The sequence below is a fragment of the Candida oxycetoniae genome (assembly GCF_023343755.2).
Source record: "Candida oxycetoniae strain CBS 10844 chromosome Unknown scaffold36, whole genome shotgun sequence".
NCBI lineage: Eukaryota > Fungi > Ascomycota > Pichiomycetes > Serinales > Debaryomycetaceae > Lodderomyces > Lodderomyces oxycetoniae.
The window spans coordinates 70,730-97,192 of record NW_026055464.1 but is presented as its reverse complement, the minus strand read 5'-3'; the positions used below and the strand labels follow the sequence as shown (position 1 = coordinate 97,192).

General features: G+C 38.0%; 11 protein-coding genes across 11 annotated transcripts; 9 read left to right on the top strand and 2 right to left on the bottom strand. All coding sequences in view use genetic code 12, as the record gives it.

The window, feature by feature from the left end:
- Nucleotides 1–186: 186 nt before the first annotated feature.
- KGF56_003522 (uncharacterized protein) lies at nucleotides 187–579 on the top strand (the record flags this gene model as incomplete). Its single annotated transcript, XM_049324862.1, has 1 exon — nucleotides 187–579. One exon carries the CDS (start codon nucleotides 187–189, stop codon nucleotides 577–579), a length of 393 nt encoding a protein of 130 aa, XP_049179451.1.
- Nucleotides 580–611: 32 nt separating this feature from the next.
- On the top strand, nucleotides 612–830 carry KGF56_003521 (uncharacterized protein; the record flags this gene model as incomplete). The annotated part of the gene is made up of 1 exon (XM_049324861.1): nucleotides 612–830. The coding sequence occupies one exon, from the start codon at nucleotides 612–614 to the stop codon at nucleotides 828–830; it is 219 nt and encodes a 72-aa protein (XP_049179450.1).
- A 1,864-nt stretch (nucleotides 831–2,694) lies between these two features.
- Nucleotides 2,695–6,537, top strand: KGF56_003520 (uncharacterized protein; the record flags this gene model as incomplete). Its single annotated transcript, XM_049324860.1, has 1 exon — nucleotides 2,695–6,537. One exon carries the CDS (start codon nucleotides 2,695–2,697, stop codon nucleotides 6,535–6,537), a length of 3,843 nt encoding a protein of 1,280 aa, XP_049179449.1.
- A 185-nt stretch (nucleotides 6,538–6,722) lies between these two features.
- KGF56_003519 (putative amidotransferase) lies at nucleotides 6,723–7,649 on the bottom strand (the record flags this gene model as incomplete). The annotated part of the gene is made up of 1 exon (XM_049324859.1): nucleotides 6,723–7,649. One exon carries the CDS (start codon nucleotides 7,647–7,649, stop codon nucleotides 6,723–6,725), a length of 927 nt encoding a protein of 308 aa, XP_049179448.1.
- A 2,003-nt stretch (nucleotides 7,650–9,652) lies between these two features.
- Nucleotides 9,653–11,995, top strand: KGF56_003518 (URE2; the record flags this gene model as incomplete). Its single annotated transcript, XM_049324858.1, has 2 exons — nucleotides 9,653–10,760; nucleotides 10,914–11,995. 2 exons carry the CDS (start codon nucleotides 9,653–9,655, stop codon nucleotides 11,993–11,995), a joined length of 2,190 nt encoding a protein of 729 aa, XP_049179447.1.
- A 479-nt stretch (nucleotides 11,996–12,474) lies between these two features.
- On the top strand, nucleotides 12,475–14,499 carry TPO5 (Tpo5p; the record flags this gene model as incomplete). The annotated part of the gene is made up of 1 exon (XM_049324857.1): nucleotides 12,475–14,499. One exon carries the CDS (start codon nucleotides 12,475–12,477, stop codon nucleotides 14,497–14,499), a length of 2,025 nt encoding a protein of 674 aa, XP_049179446.1.
- A 585-nt stretch (nucleotides 14,500–15,084) lies between these two features.
- Nucleotides 15,085–15,552, top strand: TIM17 (protein transporter; the record flags this gene model as incomplete). The annotated part of the gene is made up of 1 exon (XM_049324856.1): nucleotides 15,085–15,552. The coding sequence occupies one exon, from the start codon at nucleotides 15,085–15,087 to the stop codon at nucleotides 15,550–15,552; it is 468 nt and encodes a 155-aa protein (XP_049179445.1).
- A 1,385-nt stretch (nucleotides 15,553–16,937) lies between these two features.
- Nucleotides 16,938–19,178, top strand: YAK1 (serine/threonine protein kinase; the record flags this gene model as incomplete). The annotated part of the gene is made up of 1 exon (XM_049324855.1): nucleotides 16,938–19,178. The coding sequence occupies one exon, from the start codon at nucleotides 16,938–16,940 to the stop codon at nucleotides 19,176–19,178; it is 2,241 nt and encodes a 746-aa protein (XP_049179444.1).
- A 513-nt stretch (nucleotides 19,179–19,691) lies between these two features.
- RPB4 (DNA-directed RNA polymerase II subunit) lies at nucleotides 19,692–20,411 on the top strand (the record flags this gene model as incomplete). Its single annotated transcript, XM_049324854.1, has 1 exon — nucleotides 19,692–20,411. One exon carries the CDS (start codon nucleotides 19,692–19,694, stop codon nucleotides 20,409–20,411), a length of 720 nt encoding a protein of 239 aa, XP_049179443.1.
- A 429-nt stretch (nucleotides 20,412–20,840) lies between these two features.
- Nucleotides 20,841–23,741, top strand: SNU114 (U5 snRNP GTPase; the record flags this gene model as incomplete). The annotated part of the gene is made up of 1 exon (XM_049324852.1): nucleotides 20,841–23,741. The coding sequence occupies one exon, from the start codon at nucleotides 20,841–20,843 to the stop codon at nucleotides 23,739–23,741; it is 2,901 nt and encodes a 966-aa protein (XP_049179442.1).
- A 578-nt stretch (nucleotides 23,742–24,319) lies between these two features.
- On the bottom strand, nucleotides 24,320–26,005 carry KGF56_003512 (RMR1 family protein; the record flags this gene model as incomplete). Its single annotated transcript, XM_049324851.1, has 1 exon — nucleotides 24,320–26,005. One exon carries the CDS (start codon nucleotides 26,003–26,005, stop codon nucleotides 24,320–24,322), a length of 1,686 nt encoding a protein of 561 aa, XP_049179441.1.
- Nucleotides 26,006–26,463: the final 458 nt, after the last annotated feature.

Genomic DNA, 26,463 nt, shown 5'->3' with positions numbered 1-26,463 from the left:
TTGGGAAAAAATAAACTAATAATCTGAGAAGGATTTATTCTGCTCCACAATTCAGGGCTGGTTAAGTTTTTTTTTTTTTTTGTCAGATTGTAATAGTAGCTTAAAGACAGGTTATTTGTAGCAGCTTAGAGACAGGTTATTTGTAGCAGCTTAGAGACAGGTTATTTGTAGCAGCTTAGAAATAGGATGTTTGGGGATAAGAAGAAAGAGCCAACTGAGGTATATTTGGCCAATGCTAAAATTAATAGGGAAATATTACCGAAATTTACTAGAGCACAACTCCTGTCGTATAATGGAGTTGATAAACCTCAGTTATACGTTGGAATAAAGGGAGATATATTTGATGTGAGTGGGAATATCCAAAGTTATGGTCCTTCTAAGCCATATAATAAGTTTGTTGGTAAAGATGCGGCAAGATTATTAGGTATGAATAAATTACAATTGAAAGAAGAAGATGGAGATCCAACTAATACATGGGATTTATCTAGGTTAAACGAGAAACAATTAAAAGTTGTTGATGAGTGGGTGGAATTTTTCAAGATGAGATACCCCATTGTGGGGACCATTGAGGATAAATAAACCGGAAACTAAGTTTCTCATTTACTTATTGGATGAATGTGAGTACATTACACTATCGAGCAGAGCGAGATAGTGTTTTGCTCGCTAGTGGATGCTATCGAGCAGAACGAGATGATATTTTGCTCGCTAGTGGATGCTATCGAGCAGAACGAGATGATATTTTGCTCGCTAGTGGATGCTATCGAGCAGAACGAGATAGTGTTTTGCTCAGTAGTATTTTGCTCAGTAGTATTTTGCTCGCTAGTGGATGAAACTGTGTACATTTATAAAGCTCTCATATTTAGTTTGTTTCTTGCAATATATAGAGATCTTTAAACGTGATAAACTTTTGCAACAATTGACAAACCTCTCCCGAGGATTTCAAAAGATTATTATCGATACAATAAACTGTGCTTGTAAAAGATTACAAAACTACCACTACAACTGTGCTTCTAAAACGTCTAGAAAGATTACAAAACTACCACTACAACTGTGCTTCTAAAACGTCTAGAAAGATTACAAAACTACCACTACAACTGTGCTTCTAAAACGTCTAGAAAGATTACAAAACTACCACTACAACTGTGCTTCTAAAACGTCTAGAAAGATTACAAAACTACCACTACAACTGTGCTTCTAAAACGTCTAGAAAGATTACAACTGGGCAATACTTTAGGATTAATTTTCCAAAGAGCTAGTGCCGGTGGCAGCTAGTGGTGGTCTACTAATGGTGTTCTACTAGTGGTGCTCTATTAGTGGTGCTCTATTAGTGGTGTTCTATTAGTGGTGCTCTACTAGTGGTGTTCTATTAGTGGTGCTCCACTATCTCGCTTCGGTCGTGTGTGTCGATAGTGCTGGTGGCAGCTAGCGGTGCTCCACTATCTCGCTTCGCTCGATAGTGTCGATAGTGTCGATAGTGTCGATAGTGTCGATAGTGTCTAGTGCCGATAGAGATGCATAAGTCAGATTCATCGGCATCTCAACTATGCAGAGATGTTTCAATACGCGCTGTACTTTTCTTATTTAAGCGAAATTTCATCATTTTTCGGGCCGATTGAGAATAAAATAACTCGGTCAATATAGAAATGATGTATGAAATTATTGTTTTACCAGCTGTAACTAAAAGAGTCAAAGGAGAAAGAATCTCGAAAGTAGTAGTTTTGACAGGGACACTATCGAGCAAAGCTAGAGAGACTACACCGACACTATCGACACTCAGTAGCAACACAACACTATCGACACTCAGTAGCAATACAACACTATCTCGCTCTGCTCGATAGTGTCCATGCTCAGTAGCAATACAACACTATCTCGCTCTGCTCGATTGTGTCCATGCTCAGTAGCAATACAACACTATCTCGCTCTGCTCGATAGTGTCCATGCTCAGTAGCAATACAACACTATCTCGCTCTGCTCGATAGTGTTATAATTAGTTTGCTCGATAGTGACGGATTTAAAATGTCATTTGGTAGCTTATACTACATAACCAAACGAAAAAATAAAAATTGCCAGGGTAACTTTTTAATTTAATCACACTGTGTGTATGTGTATGTATATGTGTATGCGTATGTATATGTGTATGTGTATTTGTATGTGTATTTGTATATGTATTTGTATATGTATATATGTGTGTAATACTCTCATTAAAGTCGTTTTGGAATTTGTATTAAACTCTACTTGCTTCATACTTGCTTTCTACTTGCTAATTCGAGTTGGACTCATTTTTTCTTCTTATTCGCCTCAATATTTGCTTATTCAACACTGTTACTAGGCTTCCACTATTGACTTATTCACCTTTTACTTCAACTCAAACCCGTGTGTTGGTAGCTATTAACATAAACTGTTAATTCCCGTTATTGGTATACACACACACACACACACTTAAATCTCACACACACACATAATTCCACTTGCTTGAAGGCTAATATTTGCGTACCTCCACTACCGTCAATAGATCATAGATCTAATATCTGGCTTAATACCACATTAGCCCTCTGAAAAAGTGGACTATCAAAAATTTTTTTTTTTTTTTTCCTTCCCCTTGCCTCCCTTTTTATTATCATCATCATCATTTAACTTGGTGTTTAATTCATTCGTTTAAAACTCTAAAGGTTTGCAAGTACACACACACACACTATGGAGGCCGGAACGTCCTTGGCTGTTCAAAGAGGTCGCTTAAGACGACAGTTGCTTGAAGGCGAACAGAATATAGACACCCTAAGTGAATCGCTTTTGGAACAGCAGTATCAGCAGCAACAGCGGCAACAACAGCTGAAACATCCACGCTTTGTTCCAGCCTATTTACAGCAGCAGCAGCAGCAGCAACAGCAACATCCTTATAATGGACCAAGAACTAATCTGATAAATTCTATATCGACTGCAAATTACGATATTATGACCCCCTTACCAGGAAGCCATAGTGGAACACCCTTCACCAGTAATAGCAATTCCAGTTTCTCAAATATAACTTCAAATTCAAGAAAGTCTTCCTTGACTACTCAATCCATAAACAAGTTCTTTCGTCGAAACCACCATAAGGGTGACTTTAACGAAGATGCCGGTGTCGATATCGGAGACTTGGCTGATGCAACAAATATGTCGTTTGACGATATAACTCATTTAAGAAATACAAAATCATATAATTCAACGGCACCTATTATTCCTACATATGGCACAATGGGGAGTAATACAAGCAAAATCAATAATGTTCAATACCGCAAACAGATGAACCAACAAAAGAAAATGGCATTGCTAACTGGCGCTCGTGCCAATTCTATTGCAGGCGGGGCAAATCCTATGCTACCAAGCCAGCAACTAGCTCAGCAGCAGCTACCCCCACAGCAGCAGCAAATGGGTGTAACGGATCCGAGATCTATGTCCTTGGGTGGGAACTATTCAAGGGCAAGATCATTGAATTCACAACTTCCTGGTGCAATGCCTCCTATGAGGAATCAATTTTATCCCCAACAAAATCAACCAATGAGTAATTATCCGTTTTCAGGACAGTACAATCAGAATCAAGCGCAAGCCCCAAACCAACAGTTTGCATTTTCTCAAATTCAACAACAACAACAACAGGGCCCACGAGCAATGTCTTTGAAAGCAGAACATTACATGATGCAAAAACAGCAGTACCCTCCGAGTAACTATAACAACAACAATAATAATAATAATGGCCAAATGCAGTATGCACAAGGAGCACCTCGCTCAAATACTTTTATGGGCGGAGGTATGCCCAACTACGACCCTAAAATTCAGAACGGCCCAAACTATTCATCAAGAACTAAGTCTTTGGGTGGCATGACATCAATGGGAATGGCCGGTCCATACCAAGAGCCAAAATATCAAGGATTAATAAATAGAAACCAAAACCTAGCTGTTAACAATCTGGGTCCACCTTATAACCGTCAACAACAATACCAACAGCAGGGACCGCTTAACAATCAACAATTTTCTTACTCGCAACAACCAAACAGTCAACAACCATTTGCACCTTCTTCGTTCCAGAACCAATATAATCAAGATTCAAGTACATTTGGACGACCTTCTCAATTGGAGCAAGTTTCCAGTGATTCGTTGAATGATGTACCAGAGGAAGAAGAATATAATCAAAACCAAGTAGCGCATCAAAAAACATCTCCATCTGAACCTGATGAAGGCGATGTTATTTACAACTTTGATGAGCAAGAGAACATGGGCAGTAATCAGCTTTCACGAAAGTCTACATTGAGGAAAAACAACTCAACAAGAGTACGTAAGTTGAACATATTTAATGACGAAGCAAATTCAAGAGTTGCCGTAGGAAGAAAGAAACCTCCGTCAAGTAGTGTTCAAGAGGAGCAGGATTTTCTGGTTCATCTGGATCAGTTAGAGAAGACACCCGAGAATATACCTTTAACTAATGTCCTGCAGGAAAAGCATGTACCTTGCGATTTGGATACAGATGAATCATACGACACCGTTGAGTCAATGGCGGCTGATAAATCATCGAAGGCGCACGCGGGATATAATAGCAATACACTGTCTCAGAAACCCGGCGCAATTTTTGCATCTAATCTGGATAGCTTGGCAGGACAATTATCACAGGATGACGAAACAATAGGGGAAAACGAAAACGAAAACGAAAACGAAAGCGTTAATACATCTGGTAGAGGATCAGTTTTGAAGCCACCATTTCCCAGGAAGATACTGGAAAGCAGTTCTATAAGGAATCTTGTTGCAAATACTGCATTTAGCAATTTTAGATCTTCCTCAAACGATAGTGATTTGAAACTTTCCAGTCCACTGTTGCCGCTTGTCAGAACAAATTCTTCACCAACTTCCATTTACGAGGAACCTGGAAGGAGAGTGAAAAGTTCTGAAACAGATGAAAGCCAATACAGTCAACCTGAGCAACAAACGACTTTCGACAACAAGGAGGATGATGGTAATAATAACGATAATAAGAATAATAATAATAATAATAATAATGATGATGATTATGATAAGAAAAACGGCGGCTTGGTCTCACCTTCAATGCCGATGACAACGCCCACCACTCCGAATATTTCACATAATCGTTTTGTTGGCTCTGCATCAGAAGAGCCTATGCATGCAACTTATAGCATGTCGCACGCTATTACCGAGCCCATACAGGATACGTTCAAAGAAGAATCCCACCAGTTTACACCTGTATCTAGAATTGGTGCTCATTCTCGTCATGCGACAAACTCTTCAATAAGTACAGGGGGTAGTAATTACGACTATCATCATGGAGAAGGAGAAGGAGAAGGAGGGAAAAAAATATTATCCAACTCTATATCGAGTCATTCGAGTCGCAAGGAAAAACGTTCATCTTTTGCGCATACGGGTAAAAAGTTACTAAAGAAGTTGTCGAAATCAAAGAAATCGAGTCCTTCAGTTGGTGATGATTATCTAGAAAAGAATGATACAAAGGGGGTATCTACAAGTAGAACTTCGTCGATTAATAAAAGGATTTCATCCCCGGCAACACTTGCGTCTTCAGGAAAGTTACCAACATCTATCAAAGAGCCATTGTCATTTAGCAAAAGCGAAATGCATGTAATGAATTGCAATAGTGATTTGCTTGCTGAATTAGAATCAATCACAAGAGAATTGGCTTCGTCGATTAAAAGAGAAATGGCATTAGAAGCAAAATTGAAATCAAATAAGCAGCAATCGCCACCTATTGGTACAGGAGCAATACCCTCTTCTTCTCGTTCTTCAATAGCTGAGGAAAATTTACACACTTCTCTTTTAGAAAAATCAAACATCATTTGTGGCTTGCAAGAAAAGCTAAACAAGGAGAAAAGATTGAGATTTATTAGTGAGGAACATGCTTTACTATACGAACACGGCCAATCGCCAAGCCCACTCAAACTTAATTATGAGAAAACCGAAATTTATAATCAACTTGTAGCTAAGAACGAAATGGTTACACAATTGACCAATAGAGTGAGAGAATTAGAAGAGGAACTAGAAAAAGAAAAGATGATTGAGTATTCTCAAATGCAAAGTATGGACCATGATTTGATGAATAGAATTAGTTCACTTGAGAAGGAAAATACGGAAGTTTCAGAGGAAAATGCATTACTTCAGGAGGAGATTAGAACTTTGCAAACTCAAAGAGATGACTTTAGGGAGGTTATAAGTAAACTATCAGTACAAAGCAGTCAAGATATCAAGCAGCTTAGTGAAAAAATAAAGACTTTGGAGTTGAAGAATTCAAATTTGAAAAACATAAATGATATGCTAACAAATAGGGAGGGTAATATCAATACCAATAATAACAATGGAGGCGTCTCAGAAAATCAAAATTATGGAAACTACGATAGCTCTATGAGTGGCAATGGCAGTTATAGTAGTGCTAGTAAAAATTTTTATGGAATGAAAAATCGGATAGGACTACCATCATCAGGAGGCAAATTGAATGGATTCACTATCATCTCATCTGATCGGAAGTTTCACAACAATGAATAAAAAACCATACAGAATAGGCAGCAGCTCATTTTAGTTTTGGTTTTCCTTTGATAGAATAGTTCAAATAGAAATGCAAAAACTGAATGTCTATAAAATTATTCATACATACATACATACATACATACATATATATATATATACGTATCATAAAGTGTCTTGAAAAATGCTTTTATATGTAGCCGGGACTAATTGTTATTCAAGTTCGTTACCGTTGCTTGAAGTAAAAATTTACAAATCACTTTTCCTATTAAATCTCCTTGATTATTCAAAGTACTAGTATGGTACTTTGCCTTTTCATATTCAAGCTCGGTCAACAACTTTCGTTGATACTTAAAAGCCAACAAGTCTAATGCAATGGCAGTTGTAAACTCTGGATGTCCTTGAAATGTCAAAACGTTACAACTTTTGATTCCGTCTGAATTGTTATTTTCAACGCTAATCATACCTTGTATTGAACATTTAGCAGTGGATCCGAAATTGATAAATCCCGGGGGTACTCCTCCATATACCACGTCACGATGAAACTCAACCATATTCAAATGCTGATACAACAAAGTCTCTTCTATTTCACCTTTTTCTTGACCCAATTCATTCTTTACTTCAACCGTTTTCTTACGGCTCAATTCCAAAAAAGGCGAGTCTTTGATTTTGTAGATTTCGTCATTCAATTCAATAGTTGTTGTTCCCACTTCCCACCCGTTGCTATTTCGATCAACTTTGCAGCCAAGCACATTTGCAATAACCTGGTGCCCAAAACATAAACCCACCACGGGCCAGGCCAACTTCAATATAGTATTTTTCAAAAATTTTTTAAACTGAAGTAACCAGGGATAAGATTCAAAAGCATCACTAGTCGAGCCGGTCAAAACAAACCCTCTAATCAAATGGTTACTGATGTTTGACAACAATTGGGCATATGTATTTTCCAAAACCTTGGGATCTTCGTTTTCTGCTGGCTTGAGTTGGTATTTGTGAAATGGATAAATCTGGTTAAATGAATTTGTCAAAAGGGATATTGTATTATCACCAAAATCACCATGTTTCGAAGCTACCCCTGGTACTGGCGTATCAAGGACTAGAATGGCAATATGAGGCTCCTCTTGAGAGACCATTCAGGCTTTTCTCAACAGGGGAAGGATGAGCCAAAAAGGAATCAAAAGTAATCAAAAGTAAAAAAAAAAAAAAAAAAAAAAAAAAAAAAAAAAAAAAAAAAAAAAAAAAAAAAGGGAACAACTAAGAAGCTAATCTCTTGATATAATAAAAGAATAGTAATATAAGAAAGTCCTTGAATTTTTTCCTTCTACAGCTCTTATCTTGGATTTTTAGCTTAATCTCAAGTTTATGATTTTCAGTTTTTAGCTCTTCTTGCTCCTTCACAGTCTTTAGCTCTTCTTGCTCCTTCACAGTCTTTAGCTCTTCTTACTCCTCTATTCAACTCATCTCATCTGCTCTGGCTCTTTTTTTCTTTGTTTAATTCCACTTAAATATTTAAGCAGGCGCACGCGGAAATTTTTCAGTAAGTTTAACGTGACAAAGATAAAATTATGTTACACTATTGAGTAAAGCGAGAGTGTCGCTAATGTCGCTGTAGTCAGAAATGCTCCACTATTGAGTAAAGCGAGAGTGTCGTTAAAGTCGGTGTAGTCAGTGTCGGTGTAGTCAGTGTCGGTGTAGTCAGTGTTGGTGTATTCAGTGTATTGTTTAAAATTAATTGCTTAATCCAAAGTAATTAATATATACTACTGCATAACTACATATTACTTGTTACTACATACTACTTGTTACTATTTACTATTTACAATATACTACTGTATTACTATATACTACTATACTACTTTATTATTATATACTACTTTATTACCATTTACTACTCGCTCTGCTCGATAGTGTCGATAGTATCGGTCAGTGTGCTCCACTATCGAGCAACACTATCGAACAGAGCGAGATAGTGTTGTAACAAGCTTCAAAGTGTTACTCCACTATCTCGCTCTGCTCGATAGTGTCGCTCGATAGCGGTGCAATATACTTTTGACAGAAACACTCCATCTTCATCATCAAGAAATGTGAAATCATCATGATTAACTACAATTTAAATACACAAGAACTCATCTGATTTATACCAATCTAAATCATCTCTCTCCTTTGACCTTGTATCCTTTTCGCCTCCGGGGTACTTTTCACTATCGAGTAGCGACACTATCGAGCAGAGCGAGATAGTGGAGCAACATTTTGTAGCTTGTTACAAGACTATCGAGCGAAGCGAGATAGTGTGCTCATAGAGTCGATGAAGTAGATACGCCACCCCTCCACAAAATAGCTTGTTACAACACTATCTCGCTTCGCTCGACAGTGTTGCTCGATAGTGGAGCAACACTTTATAGCTTTCTACAACACTATCTCGTTTCGCTCAATAGTGTACTCATAGAGTCGATGAAGTAGATACGCCACCCCTCCACAAAATAGCTTGTTACAACACTATCTCGCTTCGCTCGACAGTGTTGCTCAATAGTGTCGCTCGATAGTGGAGCAATACTCAGTAGCTTGTTACAACACTATCTCGCACTGCTCGATAGTGTCATTAATTAGTGGAGCAACACTTCAGTAGCTTGATACAACACTATCTCGCTTCGCTCGACAGTGTTGCTCAATAGTGTTGCTCGATAGTGTTGCTCGATAGTATCTTCCAACTCTTTCTCCTTTGGAGAAACAAAATTTGACAATTTTTTTTTTTTTTTTTTTTTTTTTTTTTTTTTTTTTTTTTTTTTTTTTTTTTTNTGTTTTCCATCTCTTTCTCCTTTAAAAAAAAAAAATTTTAAAATTTTTTTTTTTTTTTTTTTTTTTTTTTTTTTTTCGATTTTTGCAATTTCAACAAGGGGAGTTACCATTAAAAGTCGAGATAAATTAATCAAGTATTCCCAAAGAGTATACACTGCAAGTTTTGACGTCATTGTGGCCAAAACTAGACAGAGAAACAGCTATACACAAACAGAGATCCTTTCACTTCTCCACCTCGAACCTCGCACCTCCCTGAATCCTTCCTGGCACTAATTTCAGCGTCATTCAAAAAAAATACAAACTTGACGAGTTTAAAAACACAAGACCCGTGTGTTTCCCAATGTCCGAACATCATGTAAAACACAATGGCAACACAAAAACTAGCACCGATAGCGACAATGTTATTAGCCATAGCCAGCCAAATGCGCAAACAATATCAAATTTATCAGTAGGGTTGAAATCTGTATCGATAGCGGATCAACAACAGAATGAATTGAACTTGAAGCTTTTACAGCAACAGTTACAGAATGAAACAACACACTCGTCGCGGGATAATCTACAACAACAACAGCAACAACAGCAACAACAGCAACAACAGCAGCAACAGCAACAACAGCAACAACAACAACAGCAGCAACAGCAACAGCAGCAACAACAACAACACCAACACCAACACCAACAACAATCAAGAATAACGCAATTTTTCCAAAACCAGCCTACCGAAGGGTACACCTTGTTTTCACATAGATCTGCACCCAACGGATTTAAAGTAGCGATTATATTATCTGAATTGAATCTACCATTCAACACTATTTTTCTTGATTTCAATGACGGAGAACAACGAGCTCCTGAGTTTGTTACCATAAATCCGAATGCAAGAGTACCTGCACTAATAGATCATTATAACGAAAACACATCAATATGGGAGTCGGGAGCCATTATATTGTATCTTGTTAACAAATTCATTAAGGAAAATAATGGAGAATGTACCTTGTGGAGTGATAATATTATTGAACAAAGTCAAATAAATTCATGGTTATTCTTTCAAACGAGTGGCCATGCACCGATGATTGGACAAGCTTTGCATTTCAGATACTTTCATTCCGTTCCTGTACCTAGTGCGGTTGAAAGATATACCGATGAAGTTAGGAGAGTCTATGGTGTTGTGGAAATGGCATTAGCCGAGAGAAGAGAAGCATTAATTATGGATTTAGATGTGGAAAATGCTGCCGCTTACAGCGCGGGCACAACACCCCTATCGCAATCGAGATACTTTGATTACCCGGTGTGGTTAGTCGGAGACAGAGCAACAGTTGCCGATTTATCATTCGTGCCTTGGAATAATGTAGTTGATAGAATTGGAATCAATTTAAAAGTAGAGTTTCCCGAAGTTTATAAATGGACAAAGTATATGATGAGAAGACCTGCTGTCATTAGAGCATTACGTGGTGACTAAAAAAATAATAATGATTTTATACTAAATAGGAATATATATAAGAGAAGTAAATACTAATCTTTCCAAACAATTGGTACTGATTTATCCAAACTGAATTGCTCTTGCCTATTTGCTTACTGTTTTAATTTTTTTCTTTTGGTGAGAGCATCGATTAAATTTTTTTCCAGGAGCAGAGAAAGAAGAGTAAAGAAGAAAAGACAAGAGCAGACAAGAGTAAAGAAGAGCAGACAAGAGCAGACAAGAGTAAAGAAGAGCAGACAAGAGCAGACAAGAGCAGACAAGAGTAAAGAAGAAAAGACAAGAGCAGACAAGAGCAGACCGGAAATGAGTTCTGAATTTATTCTAGGCCCAGATGCACGCCGACAGACTCAAAAGTCCTTGCGAGCTTTGAAGCAACATTTGAAAGAAACGACAAACGTTCATTCTTTAATATACCTCACTATCAATGTAAAAACGAAGCTAGCCAAATCCAAAGACTACAAACCTAGAGTTGTTCCCCTTACTTATAAATTAGACAAAGTGCCAAACAAGTCTATTCTGCTAATTACCAAAGATCCATCAAATGTTTATCGAGATGTGCTATTGGCTAAGGACTCGCCTACTGAATATTCATTCAATGAGATTATATCTTTGAAAAGACTCAAGTCAATGTCTAAACACCACAAGTTGTTGATCAAACTATATAAAGAAAATGACATACTTGTGGTTGACAATAGGATACAAAAGTTTCTACCTGAAATTTTAGGCCCTATGTTTTATCAAAAGAAGAAGAAGGTTCCATATATGATTCAAATGGCAAAGCCAGAACCTTCTTTACGCCGCCAACAGCAGCAGCAACAGCAGCAACAGCAACAGCAACAACTAAGAATATCAAAGCAAAATAAACTCAAAGATGATAGGTGTGACGCGAAATATGTATATGCTCAATTAAAGTCCATCGTGGGGAACACTTCATATTTACCAACAGTTAATCCCGGCGATGTAATATCGTTAAAAATCGGCTATGCAGACTGGGAAACGGACAAATTGCTAACAAATATTAATGACGTAATCAGCTACTTGGTTGATGAAAAGTACAGGCCCGTAGGAGGTATTTTGGTTTTAGATAACTTGGGAAGTATTCATGTAAAAAGTGAGGATAGTATTAGTTTAACTGTTGTTGCGGCTGCGGAGGAAGAACAGGAGGAAACCAAAATTGATGAAGATAACAGTGATTTCGACTTTTAGAGAAAACACACGGGCTTACTCGATAGTGTCGGTGGTGTCGCTACTAGTATCGCTACAAAGTGTGCCCCACTATTTCGCTCTGCTCGATAGTGTCGGTGGTGTCGCTACTAGTATCGCTACAAAGTGTGTCCCACTATCTCGCTCTGCTCGATAGTGATAGATCAAACTTACTTTCCAATTACAAACTTTGATACATAAAGTTTAATTTCAAAAAGAAAGTTATCAGATGAAATAGATAAAGCGCGGCTACCATGTGTCATCTGAAAAAATATATCATACAAGAAAATAAAAGACTTTTTCTTGTGCTTCTAGATCTACGCTTGTTAATTAATACAAGAAGGACCCTTGTTTATAGCGTATATAGATAATATATGACCATTAAAGAGACTGGGCTCAATGAGGGGGAGCTAGTATTGCCAATGTCATCAACACACAATTTTATATATTCGTCTTCCACTTCATCTCCATCTCCATCTAGTATGGAAACTCCGACAACTCCACCGGCGATGACTTCATCGGCAACAACTTCGTCGGCAACAACAACAACAACAACAACAACAGCAACACCACCGCCATCTTATGCATCTCATTTTTTCAGCAATATTCAAGCACTGGCTCCGATGCAATATCTTGGATCTTTGCTAGATCCTGTAGCCGACATCTACTATGAAGGAGATGAGGACGAAATTGAACAAATTGAGCATTTCAAATATAAGCAAGTTTTAGACCGAAAGTTAACTGTGACGTCAGTTATTGGACTAGGGTTTTCTGTCATGGGAGTACCGTTTGGTCTATCTTCTACTTTGTGGATAGCGCTTATGGACGGGGCTAATGTTACCTTATTATATGGGTGGATTCTTGTTTGTATAATGTCTTTGTTTGTTGTGCTAAGCTTGAGTGAAATTATATCAAAGTATCCAACCGCAGGGGGGGTTTATCATTTTAGTGCATTATTGAGTAGCGAGAAATATTCCTCAATCAGTTCATGGATCACCGGATGGTTGTTACTTATAGGGAATTGGACATATGCCATTAGTATAATGTTTTCAGGTTCCCAGTTCATACTATCGATTTTTGGCTTGCAAGATTTCGAATACAAGGAAGATAGACTTTATGTTATTGGAGTTTTCTACTTGATTTTAGCAGTTGCTGGATTTGTTAATTTCAAATTCGCCAAGTATTTGGAGATGATTAATAAAGCCTGCATTTTTTGGACAATCTATACCGTACTAGCAATTGATATCTTGTTGATATTTTTTGCCAAAAGGACAAATTCAATTAAACAAATTTTAACAACTTTCGATAACTCAAGATCCGGTTGGCCCGACCCGTTGGCGTTTATCGTGGGATTGCAAAGCCCGTCATTTACTTTGACTGGATATGGGATGCTATTTTCAATGACAGATGAAGTTAAAAACCCAGAAAAAAACATGCCAAAGGGTACTATTAGTGCCATTCTAATGTCTACAGTCACCGGATTAATTTTTATTATTCCAATATTAACAATCTTGCCTGAGTTGGAATTGTTACTAGACAAAAATTCAAATATAATGCCCATCGATTTGGTGTTTAAAATTTCCACAGAGTCCTATGTCGTAAGTTTCCTAATGGCTTGCTTGATGATTGGCACGATGATTTTCCAAAGTATTGGGTCTTTGACGACAGCTTCAAGGAGTACGTACGCTTTGGCTAGGGATAAGGGACTACCAATGGCTCAACATTGGACTCAAGTTGACTCAGTTGGTGACTGTCTTGTACCAAGAAACGCATTGTTTTTGTCCATATTGGTTTGTGCTGTTTTGTCGTTACTATCTTTGATATCAAAATCGGCTTTCAATGCATTTATGGGAGCTGCAGTCGTGTCACTAGCTGTTGCTAATGGTATCCCAATTCTTTTGTTAATGTTGAACAAAAGACAAAAGATCAAAGGAGCTGCCTTTAGATTAAGAAAACTTGGCTGGGCTATCAATGGAGTATCTGTGTTTTGGATTGCCCTTTCAATTGTTATATTATGTATGCCCCCAACCATCAAGAATTTGACGTGGACGAAAATGAATTATGCAAGTGTCGTTTTAGTTTTATTTTTGGCCATTGCGGCCGTGTGCTATGTGACATGGGGAAAGTCAAGTTTCACTGGACCGCCATTAGATACGGATTACTTTGAGTTGAATAATTTGGAAGCAGCAGGTAGAAACAATTTGGATACATTTGTTTTGGAGGAAGATGAGGAAGATGAGGAAGAGGATGAAGAGGAAGGAGAGGAAGGAGAAGGGGAGGGTTACCACGCATTGAATGTGAAAGTTCCTGAAGCCACTCATAAAAAATCATATCAGCCTCTTGAAGGTAATTCTAGTGGCATCGAGGAAAGATCCTACAACCTAGATGAACAGATTACTGAAAAGTTTCCCGAAAAACTTCACTTGGCCTCACACGATGAAGATAGAGATGTTAATGATGTATTATTTGAGGCTGAAACAGGAGCGGTAATGGACAATTCTTTTTAGGGAGATAGTGTCATTAATTAGTGTGCTCCACTATCTCGCTCTGCTCGATAGTGGAGCAACATTTTAGTAGCTTGTTACAACACTATCTCGCTCTGCTCGATAGTGTCATTAATTAGTGGAGCAACACTTTAGTAGTTTGTTACATCACTATCAAGCAGAGCGAGATAGCAGAGCAACACTTCAGTAGTTTGATACAACACTATCTCGCTCTGCTCGATAGTGTCGCTCGATAGTGTCACTAATCGATTCTCATTGCCCGTAACCGGTAACCGCTTTAGTTTTTTATAGAGAAAATAGACTTGCATTTGGTACATTAGCAAAGCCTCTGTCCCTGTGCCAATCTCTATCCTTCTCTCTCTCTTTTTAGTTTTGTCAATCCAGAAACGAGAATGTAAAGAAAGAAAAAAAGAAAAGAAAAGAAAGCTCATTGATAAAAAAAAAAAATTTCAGTTTGATAAAGCAAAAGGTTCAGTTTGATAAAGCTTACAACTTTGGAGAGCTTCTAGCAACAGCCGCCATTTGGAAGTTTGTATCTACTAAAAGCTACGTGTCGCTCTATAGAACTCATATATATACTCGCTCAGAATGTCTGCAGATCACACAAGAGATCCCTGTCCTATAGTGATACTTAATGATTTTGGAGGTGCTTTTGCCATGGGGGTCATTGGTGGATGCGTGTGGCACGGTATAAAGGGGTTTAGGAACTCCCCCCATGGAGAGAGAGGATATGGTGCACTTTCAGCTATAAAGGCAAGAGCGCCAGTAGTTGGAGGTAATTTTGGTGTTTGGGGTGGATTGTTTTCCACTTTTGATTGCACGGTGAAAGCTGTTCGTAAAAGGGAAGATGCCTGGAATGCGGTTATTGCAGGGTTTTTCACAGGTGGTGCTTTGGCAATAAGAGGAGGTTGGAAACATACTAGAAACTCAGCTATAACTTGTGCTTGTCTTTTGGGTGTGTTTGAAGGTGTTGGTATGATGATGCAAAGACTTCAAGCACAACCAGCTATGGCACCGGTGTATCCAGAAGAAGCACCGGTTAAACTTGCTGCTTAGAAGAAACAAGAAGGAAAAGGGGACAAGAAAAGGAAAGAATGAGAGATTGACACTATTGAGCAACACTATTGAGCAACACTATCGAGCAACACTATCGAGCTGAGCGAGATAGTGTTGTAGAAAGCTACTGGGTGGGTGTTTGTCAAAACATGTATATACGCGTTGTCATAAAAAAGAATATCATGGCATAGTAACACTATCGAGCGACACTATCGAGCGACACTATCGAGCGAAGCGAGATAGTGGAGCATCTCTGACTACATCTACATTATCGACACTATCGAGCAAAGTGAGATAGTGTAGTACATCGATTAATAACACTATCTCGCTCTGCTCGATAGTGTTGTAACAAGCTATTGAGTGTTGCTCCACTATCTCGCTCTGCTCGATAGCGGAGCACACTGATCTCGCTCTGCTCGATAGCGGAGCACACTGATTAATAACACTATCTCGCTTTGCTCGATAGTGTTGTAACAAGCTACTGGGTGGATGTTTGTCGAAACATGTACATACACATTGTCATAAAAGAATATCGGCATAGTATGAGATTTTTTCTCCTCTCGACACTATCGAGCGACACTATCGAGCGCGGCACTATTGAGCAGTGACACTATTGAGTAGCGACACTATCAACCAGAGCGAGATAGTGGAGCACACTGACCGATGCTATAGAAACTATCGAGCTCTGCTCGAAAATAGAGCAACACTTTGTAGCTTTCTACAACACTATCTCGCTCTGCTCGATAGTGTTGCTCGATAGTGTTGCTCGATAGTGTTGCTGTTAGTGTCGAGAGTTTTTTTCCTTAGCCAAGCCTCTCATCTCACAGACTAAACTCTTTTCCCACCTCTAAAGACAGTTTAACCACTTGAATAAGTAAATTCTAGATCTATATGCGAGTTCTCTTTGAATCCACACATTAGTTATTGTTCTACTTAAATAGGTTTTTGTTCCTTTTATCTTTAAACCTTCTTTTACGCTGGACTCTCCTTGAATTGATTACCCCCCCCTTCCCCCCCTTCCCCCTCCTCTTCTCGCCTCTTGCCTCTCGCCTCTTCACCCCCTCTTCTCTTCCCCCGCCCCTTAATTTCGAGCCCCCCCCCCCCATTAATCATTTTTGCTTTTCTTCTGGTAACAATTATTTGCCTTGGTTGATTTTACTTCAGCTCTTTACATCTGTTTTTCACTAACTAGCAAAAACCAAAAAGTCAAAACGATAATAGTAACCTTTAAATATATATTTAGGTTACATACACCAATTGTTGAATATAAATCAGTACCAAAGCTGAACAAGAATTTAATTACTCTTTATAGTCATTGAGTGATCATCTACTGACAGGGAGTCAAAAGAAAGAGAAAGAGAAAGACAAAGAGAGTGAGCTCCTTAATGGCATATAATTACAATTATCGACACAACTCGATAGGTGGCAATTGGCGTTTGCCACCACCAGCTCAACAGCAGCAGCAACAACAGCAACAACAACAGCAGCAGCAACAAGGTCAGCATAATGGATCAAACGACGTTATCCCTGAACAATTACATCCCCCCCAACAACAAGCTACTGCTAGCTGCTACAAACAAAATCAAATACCAGGATTTCGTAATCCGTGGTTCTCAATTAACTCAATTAGCTCTGCTGCCACTTCGCCCAACTCAGCACCATTGTCTGCCATTTCACAATCACCGACAAAATCGCAGCACATTTCCTTACTTCATCAGCAACCTCCACAATTGAATAAACGGCTATCCTTCACTAACCAGTTGCCCACCACATACGAAAACGAAAATAGTCACAACTCAAATCAGCCTCCTTTTGTGCAGCCTCCAACTCGAGCCGATAACCCTTTTGCGCAATATTTCGCTAACCAAGAGGTATCACTAAATAATGCTGCCAGCGATCGTGGAATGTCATCAGCAATTGACGGAACATATTATAACAGTCCTTACGGATATAATTCACAAATAGATTCCGGCACGTTACAATCTCAGGTACCTGGGGGAGGAGGAGGAGGAGGAGGACTTTCGCAAATGTTAAACAATTCTTCTTTAGGACCAGGTGCAGGCGGTATACTTAATCGAAGATCATCCATCCCTGCTGTGCCACTTCATTATCAACAGAATCCAATGATAACCTACGAGAATAAAGGAGGGGGGTATTTGGTCACGCCTTCGCAAGCTGGGAGGTCTCCATCAATTGTTCAACAATACCAGCAAGCTCTTCAAAATCAAAAGAGTTTTAAGTTGAGGAAGGCACCGAAAGCAAGAAAAATATATAGTAAACTGGACTTGAGTCCCAAGATTCATCATCAACCAAAATATAGACGATGTTCTATTAATTCCATCCATATATCACCTGTTAATGCGTTATCTGTTTATCTTACTGAATCATACAGCATATGCCAGCCCAGAAAGTTCCAGTACTCGAGATTAACCAATCCGAAAAGAGTACTTACAAAGCCACTGGAACAAAAATACAATAATGGTTTTGATAATGAAGAGAGCGATTATATTTTGTACGTTAACGATGTATTAGGAAGCGAAGAAGGAAGAAAATACATGGTTCTAGATCTTCTTGGATCAGGAACATTTGGCCAAGTTGTCAAATGCCAAAACTTGACTAACCAAACAGTTTGTGCTGTTAAAGTTATTAAATCGAAGCCTGCTTATATAAATCAGTCGCTAACAGAAGTGCGGTTGTTGGAATTTTTGAATAACAATAGTGACGGCAAACATTTCATTAGATTGTTGGACACATTTATGCACAAGGAACATTTGTGTTTAGTATTTGAGCTACTAGCGTCGAATTTGTACGAATTAATAAAGCAAAACCAATTCCAAGGGTTGAGCATGAGATTGGTCAAATTGCTAACAAAGCAATTGTTGGAATCACTTGCTGAGCTTAAAAACTTTCAAATGATTCATTGTGATTTGAAACCGGAGAATATTTTATTATGCCAACCAGATAAACCAAACATCAAGGTTATTGACTTTGGATCTGCGTGTTTTACGCGTCAAACAGTTTACACATATATTCAGTCCAGGTTTTACCGATCACCCGAGGTGATCCTTGGATTGCCCTATACCGAATCAATTGATATGTGGTCCCTAGGATGCATAGTAGGAGAGTTTTTTTTGGGTTTGCCTATGTTTCCTGGCACTTCAGAGTATAACCAAATTTGGAAAATAGTTGATATGTTGGAACTTCCTCCGCGTCATATGATTGAGGTTGGTAGAAATGCGCTAAATTTTTTCAAAAGAGTACCAGGGCAGATCCCAGATGAGAAACCAAACTATGCGTTAAAAACATTTGAAGAATATACCAAGTTCCTTGAAGCGTTCAAGAAATCAGCAGAACACTCGCATGGATCGAGCCATCTGCAGAAAAAGGAGCAACCAAATAAAAACTATTTCAAACATAAGCTGTTGAAAGATATCATTTTAAACTACAAGATGCCTTCAAAGAAAATGACAAATTCAATGATTGAAAAGGAAATGCAAGAACGATTATTGTTAGTGGACTTTTTAACAAAAGTGCTAAATCTTAACCCCCTAGAGCGACTAACCCCACAAGAAGCATTGAAACATCCATTTATTCAAGACGTGAGAACAATCGACCTCTCAACTTAGCTTTAGGAATCTTCTTTTACCCCATACCCTCCCCTTTTTGTTTAATTCATTTAATCAATAATAGCACCTTCTTCTTCTTCTTCCTCTTCTTCTTCTTCTTCTTCTTCTTCCTCCTCCTCTTCTTCTAGTAGCTGTATCAATTGTCAAAGTCGTGTGAGTTTGTCAAACACAATCTTTGAAGAAAAAAAAAAATTATCAGAAAAAAAAGAACAAGACAATACAAGCCATACAATACTCTAGTTGATAAAAGTCTGGATTAACGGACCCTCCCACCCCTTCCCTTTGACCTTGTAGCTAAGTCATATACTGTAAATATACTACTGAATTGGAGAGTGTTATTTTTTCAAGGAATTACGTTGGTATTGTATCTTGTTTTTTTGTCTGGTTTCGATATTCGACTTATTAATTTAAAGCTGAGTATCAATATATTATCAAATTATTTATTATACGGTGGTCCCCCTCCTTTTGCATAGTATAGTTTTCATATTGGAAATCTCATTAGTCAAGTAGCAAATGAATGTCAGTACCAGTGCTTTGGGAGTTAGACGAAGAAAAGTAGCGACACAAAACATAGATGATGAGGAAAATTCGGCGGTACTAAAACTAGGACCAGAATTTCGATTGAATCAACTAACAAACTCCGGAGAAGAGCAGCAATTGATTGCATTGAACTTATCTGAGGCAAGACTTTTAATAAGAGCTGCTTTGAAGGAGCGTAAGAAGAGCCAAAGAAAGGGCGGAGTTGGCAAACAACATCAGCAGCAGCAGCAACAACACCTGCAACAACAACAACATCTGCAGCAACAACATCTGCAGCACCCTCTGCAGCATCTGCAGCAGCAACAGCAACAGCAAAATCGGCAAAAGGATATAAACGACTCGGATTCAGACTCAGATGATGATATGAACACCAAGGAAGATGAAATATCTAATATTGAATTGGCAGGTCCGAATCTGAATGAAATAATGCACAAGACACTAAACTATTTAACCAATTTTGCCAGATTTAAAAATAGGCTGAGCTGTGAAACAGTTGAGAAATTACTCAACGATTTCAATGAGCAACATTGTACTGAGCCTTTACACCCTTTTGAAATTGCCCAATTGGGCACTTTGGAGTGCGAGGATTCAGAAGAGGCCAAGAGTTTGATACCTAGTTTGAATGGTAAGGTATCCGATGCGCACTTGCAAACTTTATTGACAGAATTGAGAAAGTACCAAACGTTATCTTGATTAGATTATTAAACTTTATATAAATCAAATTGTGGATGAGGAGTAGTAGCAGGAATAGGTGGCGATTCCAATGGCAACGGTTCCAATCAAACCCTTCTGAACCGGATGAGAAAAGCGTTGGAACCCGCAATGTATTATTATCAACTAGATAACATGAAAAAGCAAAAAAAAAAAAAAATTGCAAGAAAAGTAAAGAACAAAAAGAATAAATTAAGAACTCTATTCTTCTCAATGGCAGGATAATGTTTTCTATTTCTAACATATGGCCTTGGTTTCAGATATGTACCTGCTTTCTACACTCTCTTAAAGATAAAAATGTAGATTTTTCAAAATCTCTGAAAGAGGGAAAAAAAATTGAAAAAAAAAAAAAAAACCACTTAACTTTCCAAGATAAACCACCAACCTTTTCAACCAAAAGGAGAAGAAGATATGGAGGAAGAAGATTTGTATGATGAATTTGGAAACTATATAGGTAGTTCCAAAGACTCTGATGTGGAAAGTATAGAGAATAATGTTGAAGCTACAAGTATAAATAATGTTGAAGGACAACAGGCGATGGCCTTGACCAGAGATGAGGAGGAACCAGATCTCACGGAGGAGGCCACAAGTCAAGCATTGGTTAAGAGCCGCTCAGTAGCTAAAAATGAAGGAGAAATGATTTTCATTGATGCAATTGAACCTTTATCTGAAAGACCTGTAATTAGCCCCAATGTACAGAAGCAGATAAAAGAAGAAGTCATTTATGAGGATAACCTTGCATCTTTTGGGCAACAACAACAAAATAAGTTTCTAAAGGACACAATGAATAAAGTTCCTGAAAGAATACGAAATATTACAATTATGGGCAGTCACCAATCGGGGAAAACCAGACTAATTGACTCGTTACTTTTGCATTCACATACACTTCCCAGTGAAACAGCTGAAAAGCTTAAGCTGGCACCACGGTACCTTGACAATCACCGGTTGGAAATTGATAGAGAAATGACAATAAAGACTCTGGCGATGACAATGATTCTTGAGGACAAGAGAAATCGATCTTTTGCATTTAATATACTCGATACTCCTGGTCATGTAGATTTTAACGACGAGGTGATTGCCGCGCTTGAACTTTCTGATGGCGCAGTGTTGGTCTTGGACGTTGTTATTGGCGTTACTTTTCAAGATCAAAAACTCATTAACGAGATTATGAAAAGGAACATGCCTCTAGTTTTAGTCATTAACAAAATAGATAGGTTGATTTTGGAATTGCAATTACCACCCAAGGATGCATATTTCAAGATTTTCAACATTATTGATGATGTAAATCAACTTATCCAACAAAGTGAATATTTTGAGTCTTTTTCGCACCAAAAAGAGTTTTCCCCGTTACTAGATAACGTCGTGTTTGCTAGTGCTGATTTTGGCATTTTCTTTAGTTTGAGAAGTTTCACCGAGTTGTATTCTCAAACACAAGTCCAATTAAAAGCAGATTTCGATGAGGAGTTTGTGGGTATGCTATGGGGGGAATATTTTTTTGATCCGCAGCAAAACGCAATTACAGATGACTCCCGTAATGGCCAATTGTCAAGGACGTTTGTGGCGTTTGTTCTAGATACATTATACAAAATCACATCTTTAGTATTAATTTCCATGCCATCTGATAAGAAGCTACCTAAGCTACTTTGGCAAAACTTTGGAGTCTCGATTCCAAAAAGGGAGTATAAAAAGGACATTAAACAATTATTGAAAGTAGTTTTTATGACCATTTTCGAGGGAAATACGGGGTTTGTTGATTCCATAACGAGCCATATTCCACTGCCGTTGAGCAACTTAAGCAATACTGGAAATGAGTCTCGAATACTAGGAAAAATTGCAAAGCTTGTGGAAACTCTGGATGGTAAAGCCTTCTTTTGCTTAGCCAGAGTCTACCTGGGCAATTTAAAAGTTGGCGACAGCATTGGAATATATACTGGCGGATCAGACAAGGATGCCAAAATGTGTAAACAGGAAACGATAGGACAAATTTTTATACCAGGAGGCAGATGTAATTTCCCCGTCACTGAGACTGGTCTAGGCACAATTGTGTTAATTGAAGGTATTGACTCAAGCATCAAAAAAGGTGCTACAATAGCAAATTACACAGAAGAAGCACCGCCAATTTTTGAAATACCAAGATATAGTATTAATTCAGTATTCAAAGTCGCTATTGAACCAGAAGACCCACGTCAGAGACCTTTGCTTCTTGAAAGTTTGAGAAAGGTCAATAAATCGTATTTATCAACAGTCATAAATGTCGAAGAATCGGGAGAGATTACAGTTCTCGCCCCGGGAGAACTCTCTATGGATTGCGTTCTACACGATGTGAGGATCTATTTTGCTGATGATTTGCGAATCAATGTAAGTGATCCATTGACTGTGTTTTCCGAGACTTGTACACAAACATCGTTTACCAAAATACCAGTAAGCACAAATACAGGGGAGTTTACAATTTCAATTATTGCCGAACCTGTGAATGATCCGCAACTAAGTTATGCAATTGAATCGGGAAAACTCAACATTCATCAAACAAAAAGGGAAATCTCATCCATTTTGAAAAAAGACTTTGATTGGGATGCATTAGCTGCAAAGTCAGTTTGGTCATTTGGCCCTGATGATCTTATTGAACCGGACATCTTGCTAGATGACACTTTGGAAATGGAAACTGATAAAGTGCGACTACTAGAACTCAAAGAATTGATAAAGTCTGGTTTTACATGGAGTATTAGTGAAGGTCCATTAATTGGTGACACTATCCGAAACACAAAATTTAAAATATTAGATGCTACGTTCAAAACAAAGACAGATTCATCACTCAACTCAGCACAAATCATACCGTTGATTCGACGTGCGTGTTATACCGGATTGTTAACTGCAAATCCTAGATTATTGGAGCCCATATATAGAATGGATTGCATTTGTTTTTACAATAACATACGCGTGATAAATGAGTTGTTGAAATCGAGAAGGGGTTATATCAAGAAGCAAGAGGCAATAGAAGGAACCCCTTTGCATCATGTTGAAGGGTACTTGCCAGTTATTGATAGTTTTGGATTTGCATCTGATGTAAAACAGCATTGTCAGGGAAAAGCGAGCGTTTCATTAATTTTTTCACATTGGCAAATCGTTCCTGGCGATCCTTTCGATATGGTTTGTCAGTTACCAAGACTCAAACCAGTCCCAGAGGAATCGTTATCTCGTGATTTTCTACTAAAGACGAGAAAACAAAAGGGCTTAACTGGCGAACCAACTTTGCAAAAATACATTGATCCCGAGTTTTACGAAAAATTGAAAGAAAGAGGATTAGTTTTGTAAAAGAGAAGGAAAGAAAAAAAAAAAAAGGGGGGGTGTCCAATGTCTTCTTGTAGTCACTGAGAGTATATTCCAATTTGTATTGAAGTTTTATTCTGTGTACATAGTTTGAAACCTATTGAAATTTGCCAACTTTCTTTCCCTCTTACCTTTCTGAACTGCATTGATCGCTATAATTACCATTACCCAACAGCAAACCCAAGTTTTTCTTTCCAAAAAAAAAAAAAAAAATGAAAAAAAAAACAAAATCTAAAAAACTACTGGATTGCGTAACTTAGTTTCAACCAAACCATTTGTCCCCTTGATCACCTATTATCCCTATTCCAGACCCTCTGATGGATTTCAATTGGTAGTCTTGTATTCGAAACGGAACGTAAAGATGTGTATTTCCTTAATAAACCCAATAATGATTTTAATATCGCTTTTTCCCTCCTGTTTCCCTACTCTATAGATTCCATTGCATCATTTGCGCATTAACAACGTAAATGTTCCCCAGAAATGTCTCCAAGTGGAGCTTTATTGTTGACCTCTTTCTTTCGTATTTTTTTCTTCTTTTTGCTTCTCATATGTTTTTCTTTTCATTACTCAGTTTTTCTCTTTTTGCGTGGCAGTTCATCAATCTCTGCATCTACTGATAAAATTCCTTCAAATCCACCCTTATTCTGTACGGTTTCAACTAAACCGTTGAATTTTGTAATGAATCGAGACTGGGTGGTCAAATCGAAATTCAAAAACGTTGGAATATTATCCTTTGAATCAGAACAGTCACAAAGTTTATAATACAAATCAATGAAATCCCCAATAGTCAAATCCTTACAATAAACATTATCTTCGGTAAGGGAAATCCCTCCAAATTGTGGGATGCTTAGTATGATTTCCTCACTCACCTTAAAAATAAAGCCTTCTACACTTCGAAGTAAACCAAAGAATTCTTCGATTGAAAGTGATTGTATGGAGTTATCACTGAATAGCGTGGATAACTCTCGGTCCGTGTCTGTGTTTGGGTTTGGATATAGTAAATATTTCTCATTGTTATAAGTGACATATACGGAAACGGTGTCGTGGGTTTTCTCGGTCGCACTATCGGTAAATATAATTGGTTCTTGAGAGTCAAGATTTCTCGTTAATGTGTTTATGTCATCTATGTCCTCGTTGAAATTTTCCTCTAAATTTGAACCTAGTCGCTTGTATTGTTGGTCTTCCTCTTGACTCGTCTCTTTTTCTTCAAAAATCAGTGTTTCCTTTTTGCCATTTCCTATTATGATACTAATCTTTTCCTCTCCATTATGCTCTTCCACTTGTGGTTCGGGTTTTCCTGCACTTTCAAAAGTTGGTGGAGTTGGATCAGCCTCAGCAACATCTCGACATTCGCCCAATGCTTGATTGTGGCTAGTTTCTGATTCGTTTGATGGACGGACCTGTGAATTTACTGTGTCATAGCCTTGTGATAAGGTATCAGTTTCCATAGTAGACTCTGTAGAACCATCAGCTACAGAGGCTTTATCTTCTATACAATCTTGAGCTTGCTCATCCACTAAAGATCCAACAGCGTTATTAACATCAATGGGGGTATCTTCGTGACTAGTTAGCATTTCTTTGTCTTGTTGAAGTTCATCCTGAGGCGGATCATCGGCAGTAGGCAATTGTACAATTTCAACATCCTCATCGTCGTCATAAACCAACTCTTCGTCTTCTTCGTTTACTTTTTCTTCTTCTTTCTTGTTGTTGTCCATAACATCCACATCAATGTTTGCTTCAGTTGAGACTAATTTCCCCCTTTGATCAACATTTCCGTTGTTTATAGTGTCAATATTGGCTTTATCAAGGTCATCTGGATGATTATCTTCAACAGCATCGTTATTCTCTTGAATGTTGCTGACTGGCTCTGAATTCCGCGTCTCTTCAACACTCAAAATAGCTTCAGAATCACCATTACCAGTAGTGCTACTTGTAACAGCTTCAGAATCACCATTACCGGTAGTGCTACTCGTAACAGCTTCAGAATCACCATTACCAATAGTGCTACTCGTAACAGCTTCAGAACCACCATTACCGGTAGTTCTACTCGTAACAGCTCCGTTATGTGTGAGAACCTCAAACGCGTGTGTTGAATCTTTCTTTTCCAAATCAGCACCTTCACTTTTGTTCTCCCTTACGTCATAATCGTCGTGGTTGGTTTCCTCCACCAAATTAATTACGTTAGCAGTTGGCTTTTCAATAGGTTCGTCACTTTGTACACTAGTTATTCCTCCCTGTTCTTCACTCATTAACAAATCGGCCTTGCCTTCACACATAATCTCTCTCTCTCTCTTTCTCTCTTTCTTTTTTTTTCTAGTATTGAAAATGTGTGAAAACAAAAACTCTCAATGATGGGTCACGAGTTTTATTTCTTTCCCACTAAACCCACAATTGTTAGTAATTAAAGTAAATCTTAAATGTATACTCACAAAGTACTCTATTTTGAGTCACTTGGTTGTTCGTTTAGAAAGAAGTGAATAACACACTAAGATGTTAAACTGCGGTTTTTCTTTCCTCTTCTTAAAGTTTTTGATGAGTTTTTCTTTTGTCGCAAACCCGTTTATTGTCGTGTCGCAAAACATGTTAATAAAGTTTTTTCAAATCAAGAAAAGCTCAAATAGAAAATAGCTTGGAGATAAGGTATATGTATTCAATTATAAATAGAAAGAAATGGTAAAGATATATTAAGCTGTAATGACCAAAAGCA